The sequence below is a fragment of the Athene cunicularia genome (genome assembly GCF_003259725.1).
Source record: "Athene cunicularia isolate RWA chromosome 6 unlocalized genomic scaffold, athCun1 chr6_part1, whole genome shotgun sequence".
In the NCBI taxonomy this organism is placed as follows: domain Eukaryota; kingdom Metazoa; phylum Chordata; class Aves; order Strigiformes; family Strigidae; genus Athene; species Athene cunicularia.
Genome location: NW_020799105.1, coordinates 13,723,495 through 13,746,611, shown reverse-complemented (window position 1 = coordinate 13,746,611; position 23,117 = coordinate 13,723,495). Strand labels below are relative to the sequence as shown.

The window sequence follows — 23,117 nt, the reverse complement described above, 5'->3', positions numbered from 1 at the left end:
ACTCCAGACCACAGATGCTGTATGACCTCCATTTATCTCTAGGATTTATGTCAAGTCAGAAGTAGTAAAATTAAAACCTGCAAAGAAACAAACAGAAGTTCATTCCTTCTTTAAGTACAAGAGCCTACAGGTCAGGTCAGGTCCCAGTGGGGCATCTGACACGGCAAGTCCCACACTCCCAGGCTGCAGCAGGGCAGAGCACTCTCTCACAGGAGCCCCTTGACTACAAAGATCCAAAAGGAGGCACAATCCTCAAATATAGTAATAAAAATAATAATTTAATAAAAAAACCCTCAAACAACCAACAAAAAGACCCACAATAAAACAAACCTATTTGGGCATACTGAAAAAGACTCTATATTTTAAGAGTATTCTAATAACACTCATGTTTTGCCTTTACATCTCAGCAACTTCCATTCATTGATCTTGAACCATGTTTAAAACACTAATAAACTACAAAATATCATTTCCTGATGCTGGATGACTTACACAGGAAAGGTCAGAGAAACCTACTGTGAAAACATGACTTTTCTGAGTTCAAAAGAGACAATAAAAATCCCTTCAAAAGGAGACGTTCCTAAAGACCTCTTCTTCAAGTATTACAACACATCTGTAACTCAAGAGATTTCTTTCACACAGTTTGAGGTCATGGTTCTGCAAACATATACAAAAAATCTCTCTTTTCTCAGGTGACAACTTCAGGCTGAATTAATTGGACAAGTAGAGAGAATTCCATGCACTACAGCTCAGACTGCACACCTTGTACATAAAACACATCATGTCACATATCCTCTGACTTTGCCCATGGATACTGTGGGTGACCTTGAGGAAATAATCTTTGCTTCTTCAGTAAGTGAAGAAAAATATTACTTCTTCATTCACATTTTATTCCTCTATTTAAATTGTCAGTTCTGGAGACTGACAGTGACTGTCCCTGTAGTGTATTTATGAGAAAGAATACACTGCTACGTTAACAAGATCACAGTCACGTTTGTACAATCCACTGATATAACCAGAGCAGAAAAATTCTGTGGTTTAGAGCCTTTCCTGTTCAGCAGTAGGCAGGTTCTGCCCACATAGGCTCTGGACTGGGTGGCATGGTATTTAGAGTGCTGAGAAGTATAGAAACATCATAGGCAGCTCAACAGGTCCAGAGAAGGGGTGCATGAAGAGATTATTACAACTGCATTTACAGCTCAGGTAATATAGGCCCTGCTAATGGCAGCTGAAAAACCAAGAGCTATTTAGTAACTATTTCATTGGGCTGAAGGGAAAGATTAGGGATAAAAGACAGTAGAAACAACTAGTTCTATCACTCCTGCCCCATGGCTCTAACTCAGGCCCGCTGCCTTTGTGTTAGAAATACATTCTCCAAGATCACATCATCAAGTGCCAGCTTGCAGCACATGCTGTTTACCACAGTGTCAGCGTAATAAAGAAAGTGTCCAAAGAAACATTCCATCTGCCAAATGGCTTTATGACAATCCAGAGGTCACTTCCTCACCAACGGCTTGGGATGCAATCTCGGGAAAAAGCAGTAGGTGACTAATGGGACCTGTGGCAAAGGATGGCAGCTCAGTTCAGGCTGGGTTAGCAAGCATGAGGTGCATGCTGGAACCTCTGCTTCATCAGCCTACCACACATTCGATGAGTAAGGAGAAAACAAAATGCTGTGGAATTCCCTTTGGGATCAAATGAGCTAATTAAGGGAAAACCAAAATCAGTTTGGACCATGGTTTTGCCCTGAGGCTCAAATAACAGGGTTTGCTCTCAGTTACTCTTAAAGTGAGCAAAAAGACATAAAGACGAGGTCAAAGCGACTTGCACTCATTTAGAATCTCCAACTTCCGTAAGAGGAGGTGTCACTCCCAATGTGCTAGCTAGTTTCCAGTTAGGTAGATGCATTCCTCTGCAATTTTAATATTACAGTCACAATTAACTTCTTCCTTCATTAACCTGAACTGCAACGCAGCATTGCTCTCTGCCAGCTCATAAACAGCTGCTGTGCTTCAACCCCAAGAAGCTACACAGAAACAAACAAATCTAATTAGTTTTAGTTTTCAGAGCTTCTGACTCTCCACATTTCTCATTCTAATGGGCCAAGTACAGAGGCATCACTAGGATTGAGGTGCAGCATGCCTTTGGCTTTTATAGCTTCAGTGATTTGGACTGCCCCTCCTTTTAGACTCTGTGACAACTGGGAAACTAGTCTGCAAAACCATTTTCTCAACGCTCTTTAACTGAGCACCATAACTTTACTTCTGCTTTATGCTGTTTGCAACTACTGTTCAAATCCCTTAGCTAGAAGGTCTCTCTATAAATAAAATTTCTAATGTTTCAGTTCTGGTATAAGGGAAAAATGGGGGGAATCATAATTTCAATCACTGCCCCTGGATGATCTTTCTGTGCAGAGAGTCAGCATAAAAGACTACAGACCTTTTAATTCTTCAAGTTATCACCCACAACAACAATAGTAACAGGGCAGGAGAAAAGCTAAAGACGACTGCATCCAATTGAATTGCAAAGCAAATTCATGAAGGAAGGTATTTCATCAGAACTGTCACCCTAGATCTTAAATGCAATCAGGGCCTCCCATTTATCCAGATCTCATCTGAGCAATACTATATACAGACAAGTGCTGTTTGGTTTGGTTTTGTCAGAGTTGTCATTCTCTTTCTTTTTCCTCATTTTTTTTTTCTTTTAAATGCTTTTTAACTCCATCCTCTCAACCTCCACAGGAATCCCAAGGGTAGAGATAAAAGTTTCATAGTGAATATTGGGTTTTCAACTAACAACACCTTCACCAAGAATATGCCCTCTTCACAGAACATTTCATGGAAAAATAACTCATGAAATCTATGGTTCAACAACAACTCTTTGAGATTCAAAATGGCACCTCAGTGCCTGAAAGGAACTGTGTTTCAGATATATGGAACTTCCAATCTCATCTTCTTTCTGCACCCTTTGGAAAGATTTTGCATCCCCCTGAGACATCAATTCTAAAATGAATCCTGTTACTGACAACCAAGAAGAACGCAAATGCTGTTGGTATAGGGGATCTACCCAGTAGACCAACCCATGCTAGAAAATAGGGACTTGCATCACTTCAGCACCAAGCCATTCCATTTTGGAGTGCGGGCAGTGAAACAAAGAATCCCAGGCTTAATTTTTTTGAAATTATCCAATTTTCTAACAGAATTTTTTCAGCATCCAAAAAGAAAAAAAAAAAAAAAAAAGATAGAAAGAAAATGGGAATTTTAAAAGTCAAGAGAAATGTTCTCTTATTAAAATAGAAAAAAAAGCTTAGTGCTTTGGAAGAAATAAACAATTCTAATTCCCAGACTGCTGCGAAAATCTGCCTCTAGTAAAATGTAACTAATGCCCAAAATAGAGCATTAAATTAAAGGTCAGCAGGGAACTGAGATCTCTGCCCAGCAGAGAATAAGCAGCCTTTTGTCACATCCCTAAAGACAGGGAAGAGGCTATAGGGTAGAAAAGCCAAAGCTATGCATTTTGCAAGTCTCAGCTTTTCAGAGTACTTAACCATCTGCCCTTGAATCCCATTCATCTGTAAAGAAGGGGTGCTGCTAAAAAAATAAGAAAGTTTCTCCTTTCTGAAGTTCACCACAGAATTATCAGGCTTGTTGCAACCTATGTGTCAACTGGGCAAAGCAGATGCTTCTCATGTGGTCTCTCAGGCAAACAACCAGGTAGGCAGATGCACTGAAGGGGAAGATGTGCCCTAGAATACACTCTGCCTATTAGAGCATCTTCATGGTAGCAGAAGTGTCAAAACTGCAGGCACTTGGCTTCTCACCAGGGCTCAAAACAGTAACTCTTAAGCAAGCCACAGTCCCCAGGACTTCAGAGTTGTCTGACTGCAAGGTCTAATAATCACCTGGAATTTCACAGTATTAATGAGAACTCAATGCAGATTTTCCTGATCCAAATATGAGTCCTCAGTGTGCAAGTAAAAGAAGAAACAGCCCAAGCATCTGCAGGAGAGCAAATGCAAGTCTGGCAGTATCAGCTCCCAGCAGCAGAGGCTGTATGCACAGTTGCAAAGTGTTGTGAAACCCTGAGCTTGTTAGTTCTTAGAAGAGGGGAATTAGCAGTATGACTGCTCCACAGGAAGATGAAGTTGTCCTGGCTCACAGAGGAAGCATTTCAGCTATGGTGCAGCCAGAAGCTACATTTTCACAGTGGGCTGCAGCCTGCTTGACTGTTTCCTGATGTCAGCACTCCAGGGTGGTCTCATTTCAAATGATGGGTGCTCTCAGATCACCAAGGTGGCCCTGATCTCTAGCAATGATACTTGAGAGGCAAGAGGAGTCATAGCTGGGAAAAAGTACTCTCCACAACTTCCTTTGGTACCTGCACATTGTTTTATTGACTTAATTATAACTGCAAGCCTCAAATTACACAATGGCAAGTGCATTTTCCAAATATCTTCTTGTGATTTCTAGAAAATGGACACCCCATATCTCAGCTCCAAAACCAGCTATCAGCAGGTTGGGGCAGCAGCTGGAAGCAGGCGGTCTGTTACCCGGACCTGTCTCTGACCAATACCATGTGGGGACACAGCCAAAACCACCTCAGCTCTGTGCCTTGGTTAACTCTGTGCATACAGAGGGGTGGTATCTCCCAGTGGCAGTGTGTGAAACCAAGGAACACCCATAGACTAAATCTGACCTCTAAGCGCCAAACACCAGCACAACCAAGAGGTGCCCAGGGAGAACCAAGGCTGCCCTGGATTTATCACCATGATAACCACAGAGATTTTGTTTCTTCACCTCTTCCCCTCTTTGCTGCCTCTTTCTTCTTCAGGCACAAATACATGATCTCTCCATTTTGCCCACTGATAAACACTAGTGACTGATGTCTTCCACTGAGGAGCAAAGGGCAGGACGGAGGGACCAGCTGATTCCAGGCTGCTCCAGCATTTTCCAGTCTGCTGTGTCAGGAAAGACATTTCAATACTTGTCAGGGCACCAAATACAAAGAGGTATAATATTCAATACCCTGATGGGGCTCTCCAGTTAGGGATGGGAGATGCCCACAGGAGCAAGCTTAGAAGGAAGCCTAAAAAGAACATAAAATAAAATGGAGTAAATATATAACCCAAAAAGAGGAAGGCCAACGATACATAAAGCTAACTGGGGACTTGCTTTTACCATCAATGTTATATAGCAGATGCTCAGACATTAATTTTGTTGGGAGCAGAATAAAACCTAAATAGAAAAATAGAATTAAATACTTGAAGGCTTAAAGAGCCATTAGGTCATCAAGTCTGACTTCCACGTGTAGCACATCTTCCATAATTTCACCAATTCATTCCTACATTAAGTTCAATTTTTTGCCCAGAAAGGAATAAACTTTATAAGTGTTGAAGTGCCATAATTCAGGTGGGTAAGGCATGCATCGGGTGTGGCTTTCTTGGGACCATGAGAGAAAGGAAATGACACAGGTTCCCAGACCATGGATTGTAGCCACAACCCATCTGATCCCCTATATTGCAGTAAACAGAGATGTTGGTACTGAGAAATTAGTGTCCCACCATGACCTAGCACAGCACTGAGAAGAGAAATACAGCAGAAGCTGCCAGAAAACTTACAATATTCCCACCAAAAATTTTCAAAAAAGAAATTAGAAACAAAAATATTTTCTTTTAAAAGAAGAAAGGAAAAAGCCAGTGTTTAAATCCTCTTGCCTTATAATTGAGCCTAGGGTTATGCCACAATTCAGGTAAGTGATGTTTATATAACTGGCATTTGGTTGAATGCATAATTCCTATTTAACAGCTGAAGAGAGGCGTTTTGGGTCTTCAGAGAAATTTGACAGGTAATTCCCACTGTAGTTCTGCAGGGTAGCTGAGAGGTAATTATCCTTCTCACTAGTAAATCAATTAGGAATGAATGTATGGAAAGCTTTTCCCCTCCTCCAAGTAACTGCTAATCCTCTAAGCACTAATGAGCAGTCAAGGCTAGCAACAGTGGGCAAACCCATCAAAAATCAACAGGAGCTGCACACACCCAGGCGAAAATATCATACCCGGACAGGGTCTGCACAATTCACTGTGTGCACACAGGCCCCGGGCACATGTGTTCCTTTTGGTATCTTCCTCCCTGCTTATTGTCTCAAACATAGACCTATATTTGAGGGTCACAAGAGATACTGCATTGTGTTCAAGTAGTCAGCACTTGTGATGTTACAGGGGAAACACAAGGGATCTGGACTTTCTCTACCGGGGTGCAGCTGATTCACCCCACCTACTGCTTTGTGACTCATTATTGCTGGTTGTCCTCAGGAGCTCAGCAAAACCATGATGCTTACTCTGCGGGTCACCGTAACAATATTCACCAAGAGAGACTTGGAGAAGATTACAACCCAAGTGCATTTTTTGTGGTGCACAACTTTGTGAATCTGTAAAGGGCTAGGTGGACAATAAACCTGATACTGAATCTGACAAACCCCAGGTGCTCCAATCCAGTGACACCTTCTCCCAGCACTTTCCAAATGCTGCATGGATGTTTGCAATTCTTTGATGGTTAGAGTCAGCACCAGGTTCAGCCAAACCATCTGTTTAATCATGCACAGTAACAGTGCCCATATATTTAGCAGAGGCAGAAAGAACGAAATTAAGTTGTTCCCACAGCAGCCAGCACTGAAGCTGGTTTTCTGTGGGTTTTCCTTACAGCTTGCCTCTCCATTTCAAAAATTTTTCAGAAGAAAGGAGAAGAGGGAGACAGATAGGTCCAGAAAAAACTTCGTTAAGACATAAGACCAAAAAAAAATTTAACAATTATGATCTGAAATAAGAAAATAACAGGTAAAGATAGGTCTGCATGGTGCTATACGATGAAATGTAGGTGTTATTCATAAAAGAGAGAAGACTGCTAATCTGCAAAACTCGAGAGCTTAAGAAATTGCTAGAAGATAATCACACATCCTAGTACTCCAATTTGTGAGGGAAACTTTACACCAGTGATGTAGGATTTGTAACTGAGCATATTGCCTCTGATTTTAGGTGGGCAGAGTTGCTCTGGAAACAGAATGAAGAAGAATTAACTCTTCAGTGCCTACCATATTGGATAAAGGAGGGCTGTGAAGGCCAGGAGAGCTTATTACAAAACACCTTCATTCCATTTTCCTCAGAAAAAAAAGAACTCATGGTAATTTTCACAATAATTCAGCTTCTGCATCAGAAAAAAATATCAGCTGACCCCTGCCTACTGCATTCTTCCTCTCCTCCATACATCCCGACACACATATTGTTGCCAATAGTAATCAAAACTATGACTGCTTTAAGGTTGCATACACTGAAATAATCATCAATCCTGAAAACTCTGTAGATTGACCAGTGGTGGAAAACACAATAGTAGTAATAAGAACAATACAAGTAGCAAAATAGTAGTTTGGAAACCTACTGGAGACAGGAGATGGGCAGTTTGGAAGTGATCAAGTCGAATGAGCTGCACCCCATCCAAACACAACTCCAGTGCCAGAGATTAGCTATGTACTGCAGCCCTCCCACATTGATTTCTGTGGGTAGCTGAAAGCCTCTTTGTCCCACTACCTCCCTTGAATCAACATAGGCAATAATTTTAAACCAAAAAGGCAACGAGGAGTAACTCCTGGGCTGCGCTCAGTGAGCCAGCTGCAGCCCTAATTGCATCACGTGGGAAGCGTGAGCAGGGGGTTTGAAAGCTATGACCTCATCTTCTCTCCTACACATTCAAATCAAATCTTAGGTCTCCCACCTACTCTCCTAGGCATATTCTGCTTCCAACCCCCTTACATGATGTAACCAATGGAAATGTCATTTACATCTTCAACTTCTAGCTAGAGAAAGCATGAAGGGGAAAACAGTCAAATGCAGAAATAAATGCCTTTTACTCAGTACTTCTAAGGAGACAGAGAAGGCAGAGAGGTGTGCTAGCCAAAGCCAGTTTAAGCTAGAGTCCCAGAAACAGGCGTGAGTTCAACTTCTTTAAAGGTGTAACTGTCAGAAGCAAATAAAAGCAACACTTTTATTTCTCTAACACATTCAGCAGGAGATTAAGGACTCCATCCTTATAACAAAACCAGGCATAATTCTACTGGATTCCATAGAATTGCACTAGTGCAATTTACACAGCAAATTCAAACTCTTGTGAATTACCAACAGAATTCACTTTAGGATCAGAATGAACAGAATGCTGTAATTTTGTTTCTATAGCTACCAGCTTGATGGCTCTCTCTTACCTTCCTCTTGTTAGTGGGACTGACATAAAGGTAGCTCAGCACAGTCTTCAGGCCTACTTTGTCATTTAGCTTTTCATAGGTAGTGCCATAGTCTGTTGACCTGGAGAGAAGAGGAGACAAGAAGAGTTTATGTGGTTATTAGAGCTCAGGAGAAGGAAATGACTGTGTGAATAGATACTCAAAAATACAGCTTGAGCACGATTACCCTTAAAACTAGAGTTTTTGTGTTTCATTCAGGGTAGCCAGCAGAAAAGAGAAGAAAAATCGAACCTTTTGGGGCAGGATCTGTCTCTGCATCAATTAATCCTATGCACCTGGGGAGCTGTGGTGCACTTGTGAAGATGGGACTTTGGGGGCAGGCTCTGCTCTCATGTGCCAGCGTGGGATTGCAAATGATATCTACGTGAGAGGACTCTGATCTCAGCAGCACACTTAGCACAAATTCGCTTTTCAGACAAATTCAACAGAAAAATCCAAATTAAAGCCATCAACAACAGTTTTATTTAAGTAGGCTGATTTTCGACTTGGAGATGGAGATCCAAATGTGGCTCAGAATTGTAACAGCTGAACTCATGTCTAGATAAAAACGTACCTAAACTGGCATCTTGAGTCCTCAGTCACCCCCATCCTACTTTGTGCCAAGCATTTAATTTTTCTGAGTTACAGAGACAGATTCAGGCCCCTACACTAGCAAATCCCACCCGGAGGAGCAGATGATCTGGGGGTGGCATTACCCATTCGTGACTGGGGAAAAGGGCTGCTTCGTCACAGAGGGTTTTCTGTAGCTTCCTCCTCCTCATTTGTGGGCATGTTTGAAACCTCTCTTTGCCCTGCGTGTTTCTCTACTGGTTTTGTACTCTGCTCTTCCTAACAAACAAGATTTTTCCTACCAGAACAAATCAACAGCTACCTAGTACAGGATCCCACACCTGAAGTGTGGTCAGCACCAGCTTGCTTTAGGAGGGGTGTCACAACCTGCATGAAAATCCCACCCACCCCATCCAAACAGTGGGGAGAGCCTGGCTCCTGATGCTACACATCTTCTATCATATGGACAGAGCAAACACAAACCTTATCAGGTGGACAAGGAAAGACAAGCCTACCTGGACATACCAATGATGTTATTAAAATGAAAATTTATGGCCCCTGCCCTCCTCTATAATCACACTTTTTACTAAAAGATGATTAGAGAACAGATAGTAATTCAGTGCCTTTCCCAGTAACTAGCTCCAGTAATTTTCCGATTTCCTAATTTCAGCAAGCCTCCAGCAGCTGCAACTTCGTGGTTCTGCCTGAGACCAACCCTCTGCTCCTTGTCTGTTTGGCAGAGAAATGGCCCGTCACCCTTCTGGCATCACAGTGAACAGTGCCACTGAGCCCAGCGGCTCAAGGATCCCTCTCAAGTGGCTGCAGAAACTGAGAGATGCCAGAATTTGCACCCAACTCCACTGGTTTCCCTGATGCTAGTGGAGTCCAGAACGACACCGAAACCGCCACGCTGCAAAACCAGACAGCTGTTTCAGGCTTCCAAGTAGTAGGAACCATGAAGTCAAAAGCTTGTTTTATCACTGGTGTGGCTCCCACATACTCTCTTCTGTGCATCTTTCATGCACAATTCCTAAATGTTTTGCAAACTAGTTCTTTCCTTAAAGGTTGAGCCAACTTTCCTCCTTTGAACACTGAGCAATCAGGGGTGCTTCAAATCTTAAACAACTTCCTTGTGTTCTGGTTTATCTCTTTAATACTAAAATAGAGCTAATACTAGCTCTGTTTACACTTAATACCCTTTTGCACTAATGCATAGTATTGATACTCACTGGGTTTCACAGAGACATCCCAAAGGATACTACAATAATATACTGTATTTTCATAATTTCCATAGCACTTTCCCATCCAAAGAATCTGAAGTTTGTCTTGCTACGTATCAATGCCACACAAAAAACCTAGCAACTTTGCCCCTCCAGCCAAGCTTGAAACTGAAGCAGTTCAATTAATTCCACTACAGGAGGCCTCCTATACATGCAAATTCAATAGGTCAGGAATCCTCAAGTAATGCTAAACTCTAAGCAGAGGGTAACACACAGAGGGCAAGCACTAAAGTAATCCCTTGATCTCACCCTTCCAACAGCAGTGAAGCTCTGAACAAGCCACATTTGTGGCTACACATGTACCAGCCACCAGCCAGGGAAAGAGATCACTGGTTTCAATCAGCATTCAAAGAGAATACAAATCACAGTTTAATATTCTGACAGAGCTACTTTGGTTTTGTTCTCCAAGTCATTTTCAGATCTCCCAGAATGCTTTGCACTTCTAAAGATGCAGGCTGGATGCCCTAATGACTTTTTCTCATTAAACCATTATCACTCATTGCATTTGCCCTTTCAAAGAACAGCTAGAAAGGAAGTGGGATCATTATTTCCTTAGCTGCTCTAAGACTTCCTTTATTATCATGACAGTCACCACTGGCTTCACAGAAACATCTCAAAGGATATCACAATAATATACCGTATTTCCATAGCACTTTCCCATCCAAAGAATCTGAAGCTTTTGTCTCATGTTAATCCACTTAAACTAACGAAGTCTCAAGGGTCATAGTGGGAAATATTATCTCTATTCTAGAGATGAAGAAGCTGAAAGCTTGCATAGGTAATGGCTCATTTTTTCAAAAGTAGGCACCTACAATTAGCCATTTCAGCTTCTGTAATCATCTAGTGTGTGGCTTGATACTCAAACCTGCTAAACTACCACCAAACTGCCTATTTTGAAGACAAGTATTTACATTTTTAAAAAGTTGGCTGCCTGATCTTAGCAACCCGAGCCTGAACATCTGATGACATGTGACCCACAGGTGGAAGAGAACTGTTCTGGCTCAGCTTTTAATCTTAACTTGAACCCTTCTCCTTTACTAATTACTTATCTTTGCAGTCAAAGACTTCTAACTGCAGGTGAACTAGCCCACATGTCCTTACAGTTGCCTGACACTACAAGCAGACTGGATACCATGTTTTCTTCCATTCCTCAGATCAGAACAGGATCCACTTCAAAGCATATTATTAAAGAAGTCGAGGGCAAGGAAGGTTCCAGTTATATCAAAATGGCAAAAGACTCAGTGATACAAAAGACCTTTCCATGAGTCACACCCCAAATGCCTGCTTTAACTTTGGTTGAGCCTTTTACAGCCAACTGATGATGCCTAGCTGGCTCTCCTCTGGGTTGCTCCATTGAAGCCATCACCAGAGTGCCATCTAGGAAGGCTGTCACTGTCTTCAGCCTCAAGTTGATATTTGCAGATTGCTTCTAATCACACACATGCACACATGTATGCATAAAAGTGTTATTAACAATGCTTTCATAAAACAAATTGTTGCACCTCATTACACTGCTGGTAGCACAGACACTGTTACAATGCAGAATGGACTCGGGCTGTATATACAAAGCCTGTAAAGCTCAGTCTATGGATTTTGTTCCATGTGTCCGTATACATTGATCTTGCAGCATTTCATTGTCCCTTCTATCCTGCAAACCAAGCTGCTGGCAGTACCCCCAGAAAGGCTGCACAGTGAAAAGCAATAAAACTCAAGGGGCAATCCACTCTTGAATGGACCTTTGTCTACTCCAATTCAGCTTTTTGCATTTTATAGTTAGCATTCCCTACCAGCCATGAGGAAGAATCTCTTTGCTAGTCGCGGTTAACATGAAGACAGACTTGATCCAGGGCAACACAAGTGTCGTATTCATATAACCAAATAAACGTGGGCTTTCCCTGAACAGGCTGTGGCACTAAATTCTACATATTCTTTTTGGAAAAACAAGATTTATAATGTAATTTATTAGGAGACTGCAAATTCTCTCAAAATCGTATTCATTATAAGTAGTTGTGAACAAAAATCACCTGCTTGATTCCACTGCCCTCCCCTGATGGGCTGTGATGTGTTTTTTACTATTGCTGCAAGTGTTGTCCCATGGAGCAGGGGTCAGGGGGCACACCCAGGCAGAGAAGCTTCTCTCTGCCAAACCTGGTCATAACTCAGTGCACCGAGAGCTAACAAAATCCATCATGTTCCTGTAGGTCTAAGCCTGAGCTTCCCCGTGAATCCAACAAACAGGTCTGAGAGCCAGCAGACTTTAATATTATGGTAAGACTTGCTCATCCCAGGGATATGAAGTAGAGGAGTGAAGAGGCAGAGAGAACAGCTTTTAGAGGAGTCCACCCTCTTGGATGGTTTCCACCTCTGTCAGGCAGAGAAAGGAGGTTTTGTTTGTTTGCAGTCTCAGCTACTCTGCTATGGAGATAGGCTATAAAATATGTATCAGTCTCTCAGGAACAAAAGAGCTGCAAATACCAGCACTGGATGGCTGGGAGGAAAAAGGCAACCTCCTAAAGTGTACATGTGCCACCGACTCTCCTGTCAGGGGGTTTCTCCTCCGTGCCTGTGACTTCCCCAACTGTACGTGGAGGAGGAGCAGGTTTGGTTTTGATTTTAGATTCTCAGCCTTTTTCCTAAGATACTAAAGCTTATGCATTCATGTCCAGATCAGACTCCTGCTACACACACATCCGCAGCCCCACATCGAGAACTGTGTGGGGGCACAGCTCCACTTAAACAAGCAGGAGAGTATCCCAATTCTCTGTGCACTTCAGAGAGCAACAGCAACGCACAGAGCCCAGATTAACATTTGTTTCTCCTCTCACATGCCTGCAAACTGCCTGCCTGCAGTGTGCCTGTCTCCATATCCCCCAAACATCTATTTGTTTTTACCCATTGGCCAGTTTTCTCCCAGTTTGACAGAGAAACAAAGACCCAAGTGGAACAAAGTTTCTAGAAGTTTCATGAAAACCATCAACCAGCAAAAAGGAGAGCAAATTTATTAGCGCTCAGAGAAAAGCTGCAGGATGAAACCAAATCCCATGGGACATGAGAGCAGGCACATCTCTCTGAACATCCAGCTGCAGGAAAATATTCAAACACAACTCACATATTAATACACTACAAAGAACCCAGCCACACAACACAGTAAGTCAGGCTGCCAAACTTCCATTGCTTGTGAAAGGATTTGTTTCTGTCTCTCCCTTCAGCATCCTCCCCTTCAAATTACCCTCGCCAGGATAAAGGCCTTTCTGAAGCTATGACACACTGGAAAGAGACTCCTACTGCATTGAGCTTGACTTCCCACTGTGGTAGCCCCAACGATAAATCCCTTTGGCCAGCTACCTGAGTGACCATAAGTGGTTCAGGACGCAGGCAAAAGCTGGCTCAGCACTGACCTCACCACACTGCTTTGCCGCAAACGACTAAATGGGTTCTTACTGGAGCAGAGAGTCCTAAATCAAGAACAGGGCCAACCACACAATAATTATCACACCACGCGGGAAGCTGGTCCCACTAATTTACAGGCAGCGCAGAGGGCTGCTCCTGTTCTAAAGGCTATCAGTCATTGAGCATGCTCTGGTACTGCCTCTCTGAAATTTTTGAGATTATTCCTTTTCTTTCTTGTTGAATATTTCAGACTAGTTCATGGCTTTTGTTGACTATGGCTGCCAGTGGTGAAACATCCACCACTCCCAAAGCCTTTTCCATGTTTAGATATAACAGAGAGAAGCAACCTCTCCTGTCTTAAAGGCTGCTTATGAGCCCAAAGTCAGAGTCTGCCTTGGGCAGCCAAATGCCTGAGACAGAAACACAGAGTTGGCCCTACAGCTAATCCATCCACAGCTGGAGCTCTGGAAAGGCAGGGGGACCGCTGCCACTGCTGAGGCTGGGAACAAGTGCAAATATAACAATGCTCCCCTAGAAGCAGTGGACATGGTGCCACCCATTGCTGCTAACCCAGCTCCCCGGGCTCTCCTTCCCTGCCTCTCCAAGACTATTTCATTCCCAACTTCAAGGCAACCAGGGGAGCCCAGGTCCCACTCCCAGTCTGCAACAGCGGAGCCCAATTTCACTTGTAACGAGGCAGTTCACAGAAATAACTGTTCTTACCAGTGCAAGGCTGTCTGGCAGACCTGGTCACACACAAGGCCACTTTTTCTGACAAGAAAAAAACCATTACAAACAAACAAAACCCCAACAGCCATGCCAGGCTGTGCCTACTTACTAACCAAGGAAATCTAAGCATCTCTACTCTGTGAATCTTTCACTTAGCAAAGCACAACATTTGCTGTGCCGAGAGCTTGCTTTTATCCAACCATGATTTTAGAGTGACTGTAATAAATATAAAGTCAGAATGTTTTACAACTACAAACAGAAACATCTGCCTCCCTTTGTCCCCATCCCACTAAAGAAAACTAAAGACAACAATGGAAGTCTGGGGAAGTCAACAGAAACTGAGAAAGCATATGGTACTACTTCCTGGAGTATTTTTCCAGCCTACAGCAATATCATGGACTTCCTAAATTGAAGATGATGCCTTTGTGTGCAAGAGCCATCAGTGGGCTTTTAGTTCCATAAATCTGTCTAACCCCACTGGGAAACTTTTGGCAACTTCATTATCACACAGTAATAAACACCACAACTGTATGCTGTAGGAAGAGATGCTCCTTTTTGTTTTAACTTGATAATATAATTCAGAACCCACTGCTACCACTTAACAAGAATGAAACCATGGAGCCCCATGCTGCCATTTGTGATTTCACTGATTGTTGTCATATTCCCCACAGATCTTCTTCCAGTCTGAACACTCTTCTTTTATTTAGCCACTCCTTGTACAACCTGTTCATGTCTCTGATCATTCTATGACAACTCTTTCTAGTCCAATTTCATCTTTTGTCATGGATGCCTCAGAGACCAATCTTTAACAGGAAGATCTTTCTTGAAAAAAACAACTACCCAAGTATATCAGTAAAAAGCCAAAGTATTTAAAACAACCTGAATAAAAACACTTTCTGCCATCATACGGAAGGTCTACCATTCTCAATACTTCTAGAACCATAACCCATCAGTTCTAGAGGACTTTCAGTTCTACAAAGTTTCAAAACTACAATGAGAGATTCCACTGGGGAAAAAGATGTTCAAGAAGATCAAAGAGTTTTGGTAATTTATCTTAAAAATTTAACTTTTTCCTTTTAGTTTGCTTGTACTCTAAACAGCAGAATACCCACCCCAATTTCTGTTATGATACCAGCACCGCTCCTCCACTCCCTTTCTTTTCTGATTTATGACAATTCCCATCACCAAACATCCAAAAGACTTAAAGATGACCTTTGTTGATAAAATTCAAATTATAATGTACAGTGGAGACTGGCAAGGGAAAATTAGCTGCCATGATGCATTAGTCATTGTGATTTGCAGTTCAAAAACAAGGAGATAAGAGCTAACTAGGAACACTGGCTCCTTTTTTTTTTTTTTTTTTTCCTCACAGATTCTTCCGTTCTTTTTTAATTTTGACAGGAAAGGTATCCTCTCTTGTTTATGCAACACAAGCCTTGCAGGAGAATTCTGGATGTCTCAGAGCTTGGCTAGCAGGTCAAGATAATTCTCCCCCTCTACTTCATGTGAGACACCACCTGCAGTGCTGTGTCCAGCTCTAGAGTCCCCAACATAAGAAGGACCCCGCTCAAGCAGGTCCAGAGGAGGGTCATGAAGATGATCAAGGGCTGAAGCACCTCCCTTATGAGGACAAGCTGAGAGAGTTGAGGTTGTTCATCTTGGAGAAGAGAAGGATCCGAGAAGACCTTATAGCGGCCTTCCAGTACTTAAAGGGGGGTACAGGAAAGATGGGGAGGGACTCTTTATCAGGGAGTGTAGCAATAGGACAAGGGGTAATGGTTTGAAACTGAAAGAGTTAAAGTTCTCGTATGCCAGTGCTATTTGGACATTTGATTTTTGTTGCAATTCAGATAATTACAAAGTGCCTGAAGTGGTGGTCTCAGAGCAAGTGTCACACATGTCTGGATGGTTTGTGTAATATGTCTTAGAATACTTTCATTATTTTAATTCTTTGATACATAAGATATTAAGTGTTATTGATCCACATGCTGTTTTGAATTAGGCCTCATATCTGCTGTCATAAGAGAAACGGACATATGAGATTTATAACTTTTATTAATGGTGTGGAAATAGATCTATTACTTTAAGTTGTGCACGTCTTATTCAGAACATGTTACTGTAGGGAGGCATAGGCAATAGTTTGTACAAAACTTTGTCAATCTTGTTTCTAGTAAAGCAGAACTGAACTCTTTACTAGAGTTTGCCTGTTATTTATAAGATTGGAACACAAAAGCTGGCAATGTAGTATAAGCAAGTGCATGACTGGTACTGTTAACAAATAGCCATGGCACAGGAGATTTTTCACTGGCATGTTGCTAGGTGTGTATCCTAAGATCATACCTAAGGATTGGGTTTTGCTCAGATTTAGATTAAATATAAGGAAGAAATTCTTTCCTGTGAGGGTGATGAGACACTGAGCCACAGAGAGGCTGTGGCTGCCCCCTTCCTGGTAGTGTTCAAGGCCAGGTTGGACGGGGCTTTGGGCAACCTGGGCTAGTGGAAGGTGTCCCTGCCCATGGCAGGGGGTTGGAACTGGATGATCTTTAAGGTCCCTTCTAACCCAAACCATTCTATGATTCTATGAAAAGGATATTCCACCTCTGGATTTGCAGGCAATAAAGCACAAGAGATGTGAATATCGGTCACATTTCTGATGGCTGATTGCTCATCAGCATTTCATTTGATCGTTGTCCACAAGGCAGGGGGACTGTTTACACCAGCCATTCCTTAGTAGAGATGACTACTCAGATGGGCATGAATGGTCTCTGGAAATGTAGGGTTTGTATATTTAGCCTATAGGGATGGTGGGGACTACTTGAAAGCCATATGTTCACATGACTCTTGTACCTGTCTTACAGGAACACAGGTGTGCTTTGGATATCCCCAGTAACCATTGACTATCCAGAACAATGTGCCATTGGGTGCCTAAACAGCATTCACCATCACCAAACGGGCTGTCCTTTCCAACCTCCTCTCTCATCTGCACCTGGACTTTTCCTCCAGACACACCATTTCTGTGACAAGATAGAAGCAGTTTCAAATCTAAAATAATCTGTAGAACCACCCTTAACTAGCAAGAGTCTCTTTTGAGACACAAAGAAGGGGGGGGGGAGGTTTGCAGAAAATGCGTTTTCTTGCAGGAAAAGAATGACAGAAAAAGTGAGAGATGCTTGCAAAGCAGAAGTAGGAGATGCCAGATCAAATCAAAGAATTACTTCAAGTACCAGAACCAGACTTTGAGTGTGATGTTCCCTGCTCTAGGACTTTCAGAGGCAGTATAGCTCAACTACTGTGGGACACAGGTTTGGCTAAAGGCAGCTCTGAAGCTGTCTCACCATTTTGCTTCTACCAAAGGAGGACAAAAATCTTTCCTCTGAAGCAGAGACAAACACAAATCAAACTAATAGATCTTAACACCTCATGGCAGGCAAAAGGCTGAACTACAAAAGCCTGTGGCAAAGTATGCTTTGCTTCTAGAGAACCTGGGATCCTGATCAAAGCAAGTAGGCGGCAGGTGTAGTTGTTACTAAGCATCACTTTATATTCTGCTGCAGAATAGCCCACAATAAGGAGGCACAAAAGATTGGTGCCTCCTACTGTGATACTAAAATAACTCTACTTCCCCAGCTGTAAGACTCCATCTTCTCTATACCGTGGCTGTTTATCTCATCTTAAGTTTAGCTACCTACAAACTAGGTATTTAGCTCTAGCTCTCAAGCCTGTCCACATTTTCTCTCTAAACATAAACAGAGACTGTTAACTTCAGAGGATTACTTATTCATCCTAAAATAGGTGAGGATGTATTGCTCTCTAAGGTGTCCTCCTCCTCCAATATAAAGGGAAACCAGAGCAGCTAACACACACACTCAACAGTTAGATGGCTAGCACAAGGCAAGGTGTATCTCACACTAAATGGATTAGAAAAGTTCATGCACTGAGCTGTCAGTACAAATGAAGGGAAGTACCTCAGTCATCCTGGCTGAGATCAGAAGTTCATCATTTGTCATAATGTACCAGTGCTCTACATTTTAAGTACTATTATTTTATGCAGACATGTATGAGAATTGCTACTAGACGTAGAAGCCAAACAATATCAGGTGCCTTATACTATAGCATTACAAAGTGAAGAGAGCAGAGATAAGCAGAGAAATGGGATATATACTTCCCAGCAGTCATTGGCAGAATCAAGAACATAAGCAAAGACCTGAGGAAATGTGAAATGTCTTTTCCTCAAAAGCTGGGATAAACACTTTGTACAGTTACCCCATTACATCACTGATGACCTGCTAGCAGTTTCTTACTGCAGCCAGGCAAATTTGGTGCCCACTGACAGAAACTGTCCCTCACAGAAGCACAAACATGAAACCTATACACGCATCATGCAATATCCACATCAAGGATGTCAGAATCTGAATCATGTTCTTACTGCTTCTGACCTGAGACAAGGACATCACATTCCTGCAGACACCACCCAAGACACAGTTCAATTGCCATGAAACAGGGACAATTTGGAGCCAAGACAGTCTGGCTTCACAAAAGCCTCTCTTTTTTCTGCTCTGGTAGTTTTACTACTGTGAAATCTATGTAAAAGCATTACTTTTGTACAGCTCTGAAGAACTACACCTCATCGTTACTCACTTCCCATTTGTACTGCCTAAGAGATCTGACATATTTATCGTGTTCTTGATTCTGATGTATTCTAATTTTCCAAAGAGGTGTTTTATGCATCCCTGATAAGGCAGCATACTGATTTGATTCCAAGCACTTGACTGGCTCAGCAAAGATGGTGCTTATCAAGACATACTGAAGAAATTTAGTCCAGAGGACACTTTAATAGCCTCAAAGATAAAAGGCAGCTTTGATGACAAAGCCTCATTAATTAATCAGATATTAATTAGGTTATTAATTAGAAACGAGGCCCTTCCCAGGCCCTTTTCTACTTTTATTACTATAGCTAAAAATGCTTCTGTATCAATTCTCTTAAGCAGCTAATCATTTCAATTTGCATTATTTTGTAGCAAAAGGAAAGTGCTTTGAACATAGGATTTTCTGAAGCAACTGTAGAAGTTGAATTTAAGATCCATGCTGTTAGGTACATTTAAACTGGAATTCCCCTTAAATGTGTATTGAACAGAATGCCAAGGTAAGATTATGGAACTGCCCCATCACTAACCTCTGTATTTCTGTACTAGATGTGGATAACAAAAAATCCTTCCAACCACTTGGAGGGTAAGTACACACTGGGCAACACAAACTACCCTGACAGTAGGTCACCTCACCCCTTTAAGAGAGGGGGACAGGTGACTCAGATATCAGTTTTCCAGCTGGGAATACTAATACCAGTGTCCACTCATGTTCCCTGGGATGGTAGCTACGGCCAGGGTTTACCAGAAACTTGCCTTTAACTCTGCCTGTTTTGGGATCAGTGGTAGGCAATACTGTGGGGACATCAGACAAACCTAAGTCATCTCTAATGTAACAGAAGGCATGTTAACTTTTTCAAACTATCAGCAAATCTTTGCAAAACTATAAGTTAAAAAGGAGGGCAGTGACGGAGGCAGTTTAGTCCAGTTTCTTAAGACACAGATATTAAAAACTGCAGACAATTCCCTAACCAACTTTTACAGTCAGCCTGCAAGACATTCCGTTCCCTACCTCAGCCAACCCCTCTCCCACAAGCTTTATGTCTACCTGCAACTCCTCTAATTGTGGCCCACAAAGGTTACTGCCCCCAGCAGCACACCCACACAACATGAACATCAATACCACAGAAATCCCATCTGAACCCAGGCAAGGTGCTTCATCACTCCACATTCCCATTTTGTTAATTAGCTTCCTGGGAAAAGATTGGCTCTCACTGTTCTCAAAAAAAAGCTCATGAGATGCAGCCACCTGAGACACTTGAGTACTGTCAATGTAAGAAGTCCCTTCCAGACTTAGGAACACATCTTTACCTCCAGTCACAACATGGCTTGAGAGCCTTTACATGCTAGTTTTCTACAACTAGTAAGACAGCACCAGATCACCAGTTAAAGTCAGTGACCCTATTATATTCAAGTGAATGAATAATACTGGTATATCTACACAAATGTACACAATAAAGGTCAGGACTCACTATACCTATGTACATCTATAAACATATAGACTAAGCATTAACAGGAGAATGATAGCATTTTGCAAGCATTTCTTATTTTTGCATTTGTGAGAATTCTGCCTTTCTAAAAATACTTCAGAAGATTAAACCTACCCAGACAAGACAAAGCAATAGTGCAAGTTTGGTTGTCTTATGAAGCGAAGAGAATTGGGAACCATAAAAGAACACAAATAATTTTAAGGCTAGTATTTCTTTAAACAGGTGTTTGTAATGACATCTTCCCACCAGAACAGTCTCCAGCACAAACTCTCTTTCGTAAACAAGTAAATTGAAACGTAAAATCAGCCCATTCCTGAATCCTTTGAAGCTTACCATGCCGGGGCCTGCAAACCCTCCCAGCCTTCTGAACCATACGCTAACTGTTTTGAGCATCTCATAACACAGACGTAAGAGTTCACAAGGGAGGAGGAGCCCTCAGGCTGGGTTACACAGCTGACAATGCCTGTATATTGGCTGTACCACTTGGTTTGCAGGGTAGCCTAGTTATACAGCTGGGTCCCTGGGCAATAAGCTGAAGTTGTTCTGAATGGTCCAAATGACTCTCTTGCTTTCTCATCCAGACAGTCAGGTTATGCCACTACTTACTCTCCTAGTTCCTCAGAGCAGAGAATTTTGGTTGAGAAACATAAGGACAGGGATACAAGGGCAAAAGTGGAAGAAATCAGTCATCTGTCACCCAGTTTCTTGGCTTGGGCAACAGTCAGATCAGCAGCTGCATTGAGCCTCTAATAACACAGTTAAATTCAGTGCTACACCACATGTAGGTATTTCACACTAGCACTGGTTGAGTGCAAGTCTTATTTATTCCGTGAGCATGAGGATTAACAGCCTCGATTCTAGTTAGCATGTCTTCAAAATGCAGACAGAGGTCTAAGATTGCATCTATACAGACTTTCCACAGAGGTAAGCTTGCTGTTCAAGACTAATAAATGATCGTGGTGCTTATGGTAGATGCTCAACATGGGGATCCCCTTCTTCCACACCAACTGCCTGTGAGTAGTGGTCAGCTCGGAAAACACAATTGATCACTCCTGCACTACCATGCCCTAAGACCTCACTGCCTAATATCTTTCAAACCACAGTTGGTTCAAACTTAATTTTACCCCAGAAAAGCCTTCTTTTCCTGTCATCTTTTGTGCTCGGCGCTCAAAAGCTCATCTAACACAAAACACTTTGTCGTGGGAGAATAAACCTGTTGGATTTTTTTCAGACAGAAGATCAATAAAGTGGGAACAGCTTGAAAAGTCAATCAGCTTCAGCAAGTCCCCCAGGAGATGGCTGGGTGATTGTCATTTTAATGAAAGAATAGTAAGGAGCATGAGGAAATGCACATCCCCTTCAAACTCATGAGGGAGAATATCTCAGGCTGAGACACAGGGAAAGATAAGGAAGCACTGGAAGGAACCAGTCATCTCTCTAGCTTGATAAGACATCTCAAGAAGTAGTCAGAAAGAGCTAACTTAAACCTCAAACTGATAATTAGCTTCAGTACTACACTACAGAATGATATTTCCTCCAGGAAATTATATGAAGAATATTTTTGTTTAGGCCCTGAAATACAAGGATAAATATCCCCTTCTGTCTTTGATCCTAAGTAGTGTGCTGAAAATGTGGTTCTTATTCATGTTAAAGTAATGACTTTTTCCTAAATTGAGTTTATGAAGAGCTAAGCACCCTGCATATTATCAAGGCAAATGGAAGAGGAAAGTTGTCTGTGATCCAAGATGCTGAAGTCCTTTCTCTAGACACATCATGGATTTTCTTTATGGTTTTGTATTTAATCATAGCTTAACTACTTATGAAAAGGATCAAACACAAATACCTAAGCAGCAGACTGTGAAGTTCACCAAAGAAAGAATTCTATTGTACTAAAGGCACTGGAAGGCATCTTGGGAGACCTGCAAGGTTCCTACTTTGCCACAGACTTCCTGTGTGGTTGTGATCTTTTTGGCAGTTACACACGATGACATACTTTGCTGTTGTTCTGACCACCTAGGTTGGCATATGGCATCTCCCACAAGGGTTCACGTGTGTGCATACATTTCAACCTGTAAACTGAGATCCACACTTTCTTAGCCATGACAGGTGGCTTGGACTTACTGTGTGCGGTCCCATGCCCCATACTATGTCAGAGCTCAGAGTACATCAATGGAATTGTCTACCCTAGCATTCAAGTCTATGACTCAGTATGTTTTGGGTCTTTGGCCATGCTTTCTACTTGAACTTGGGCTCCAGTCCCACTCAGTATATCTGCCTGTTCATGAACCAACTGTTCCTCATGTTTCTGACAGCACTGTCCATGGATCCATGCTTCAAAAAACATTAGAGCAGAACTAATTAAATTATGTACTGTATCTTTAATTGTATTCTCACCCAGCATGGTTCACTCACAGCCCCTGGACAGTTTTAAAGCAGTGGCACTTAAGTTCTTTCAGTGATATTATTTAGACCCAGGAGAGAAATGGCTTTTTTTTTTTTTTCTTCACTTTAGTCAACCTGATGCTTAAAAAGCCAATAAGAAAATGAAGCATGATACTACATTCCTGGAGGGCACCATTAAGACCTCCAGGGATAATGTCAGCATAAAAGTGTTGCCCATCTTTTAGCAGGTAGATTGCAATAGCCTGTGATTAATTAGGAAATAGTGGCTGCTCAGCATTGGCCATTTCCTCATCCTTTTTAGCTGCCTTACCAGAAGGCACGTGGTATGTTTTAACATCAGCTTTAACATT

At 42.1% G+C, this 23,117-nt stretch overlaps 1 protein-coding gene across 1 annotated transcript in view; it reads right to left on the bottom strand.

The window, feature by feature from the left end:
• The window catches only part of SORCS3 (sortilin related VPS10 domain containing receptor 3), a 209,817-nt gene that overhangs the window by 150,847 nt on the left and 35,853 nt on the right, over positions 1 to 23,117 (bottom strand). Inside the window, exon 3 of the mRNA XM_026851516.1 lies at positions 8,245 to 8,344. Coding sequence (XP_026707317.1) covers positions 8,245 to 8,344 — 100 coding nt within the window. The remainder of the gene's footprint in view (positions 1 to 8,244; positions 8,345 to 23,117) is intronic.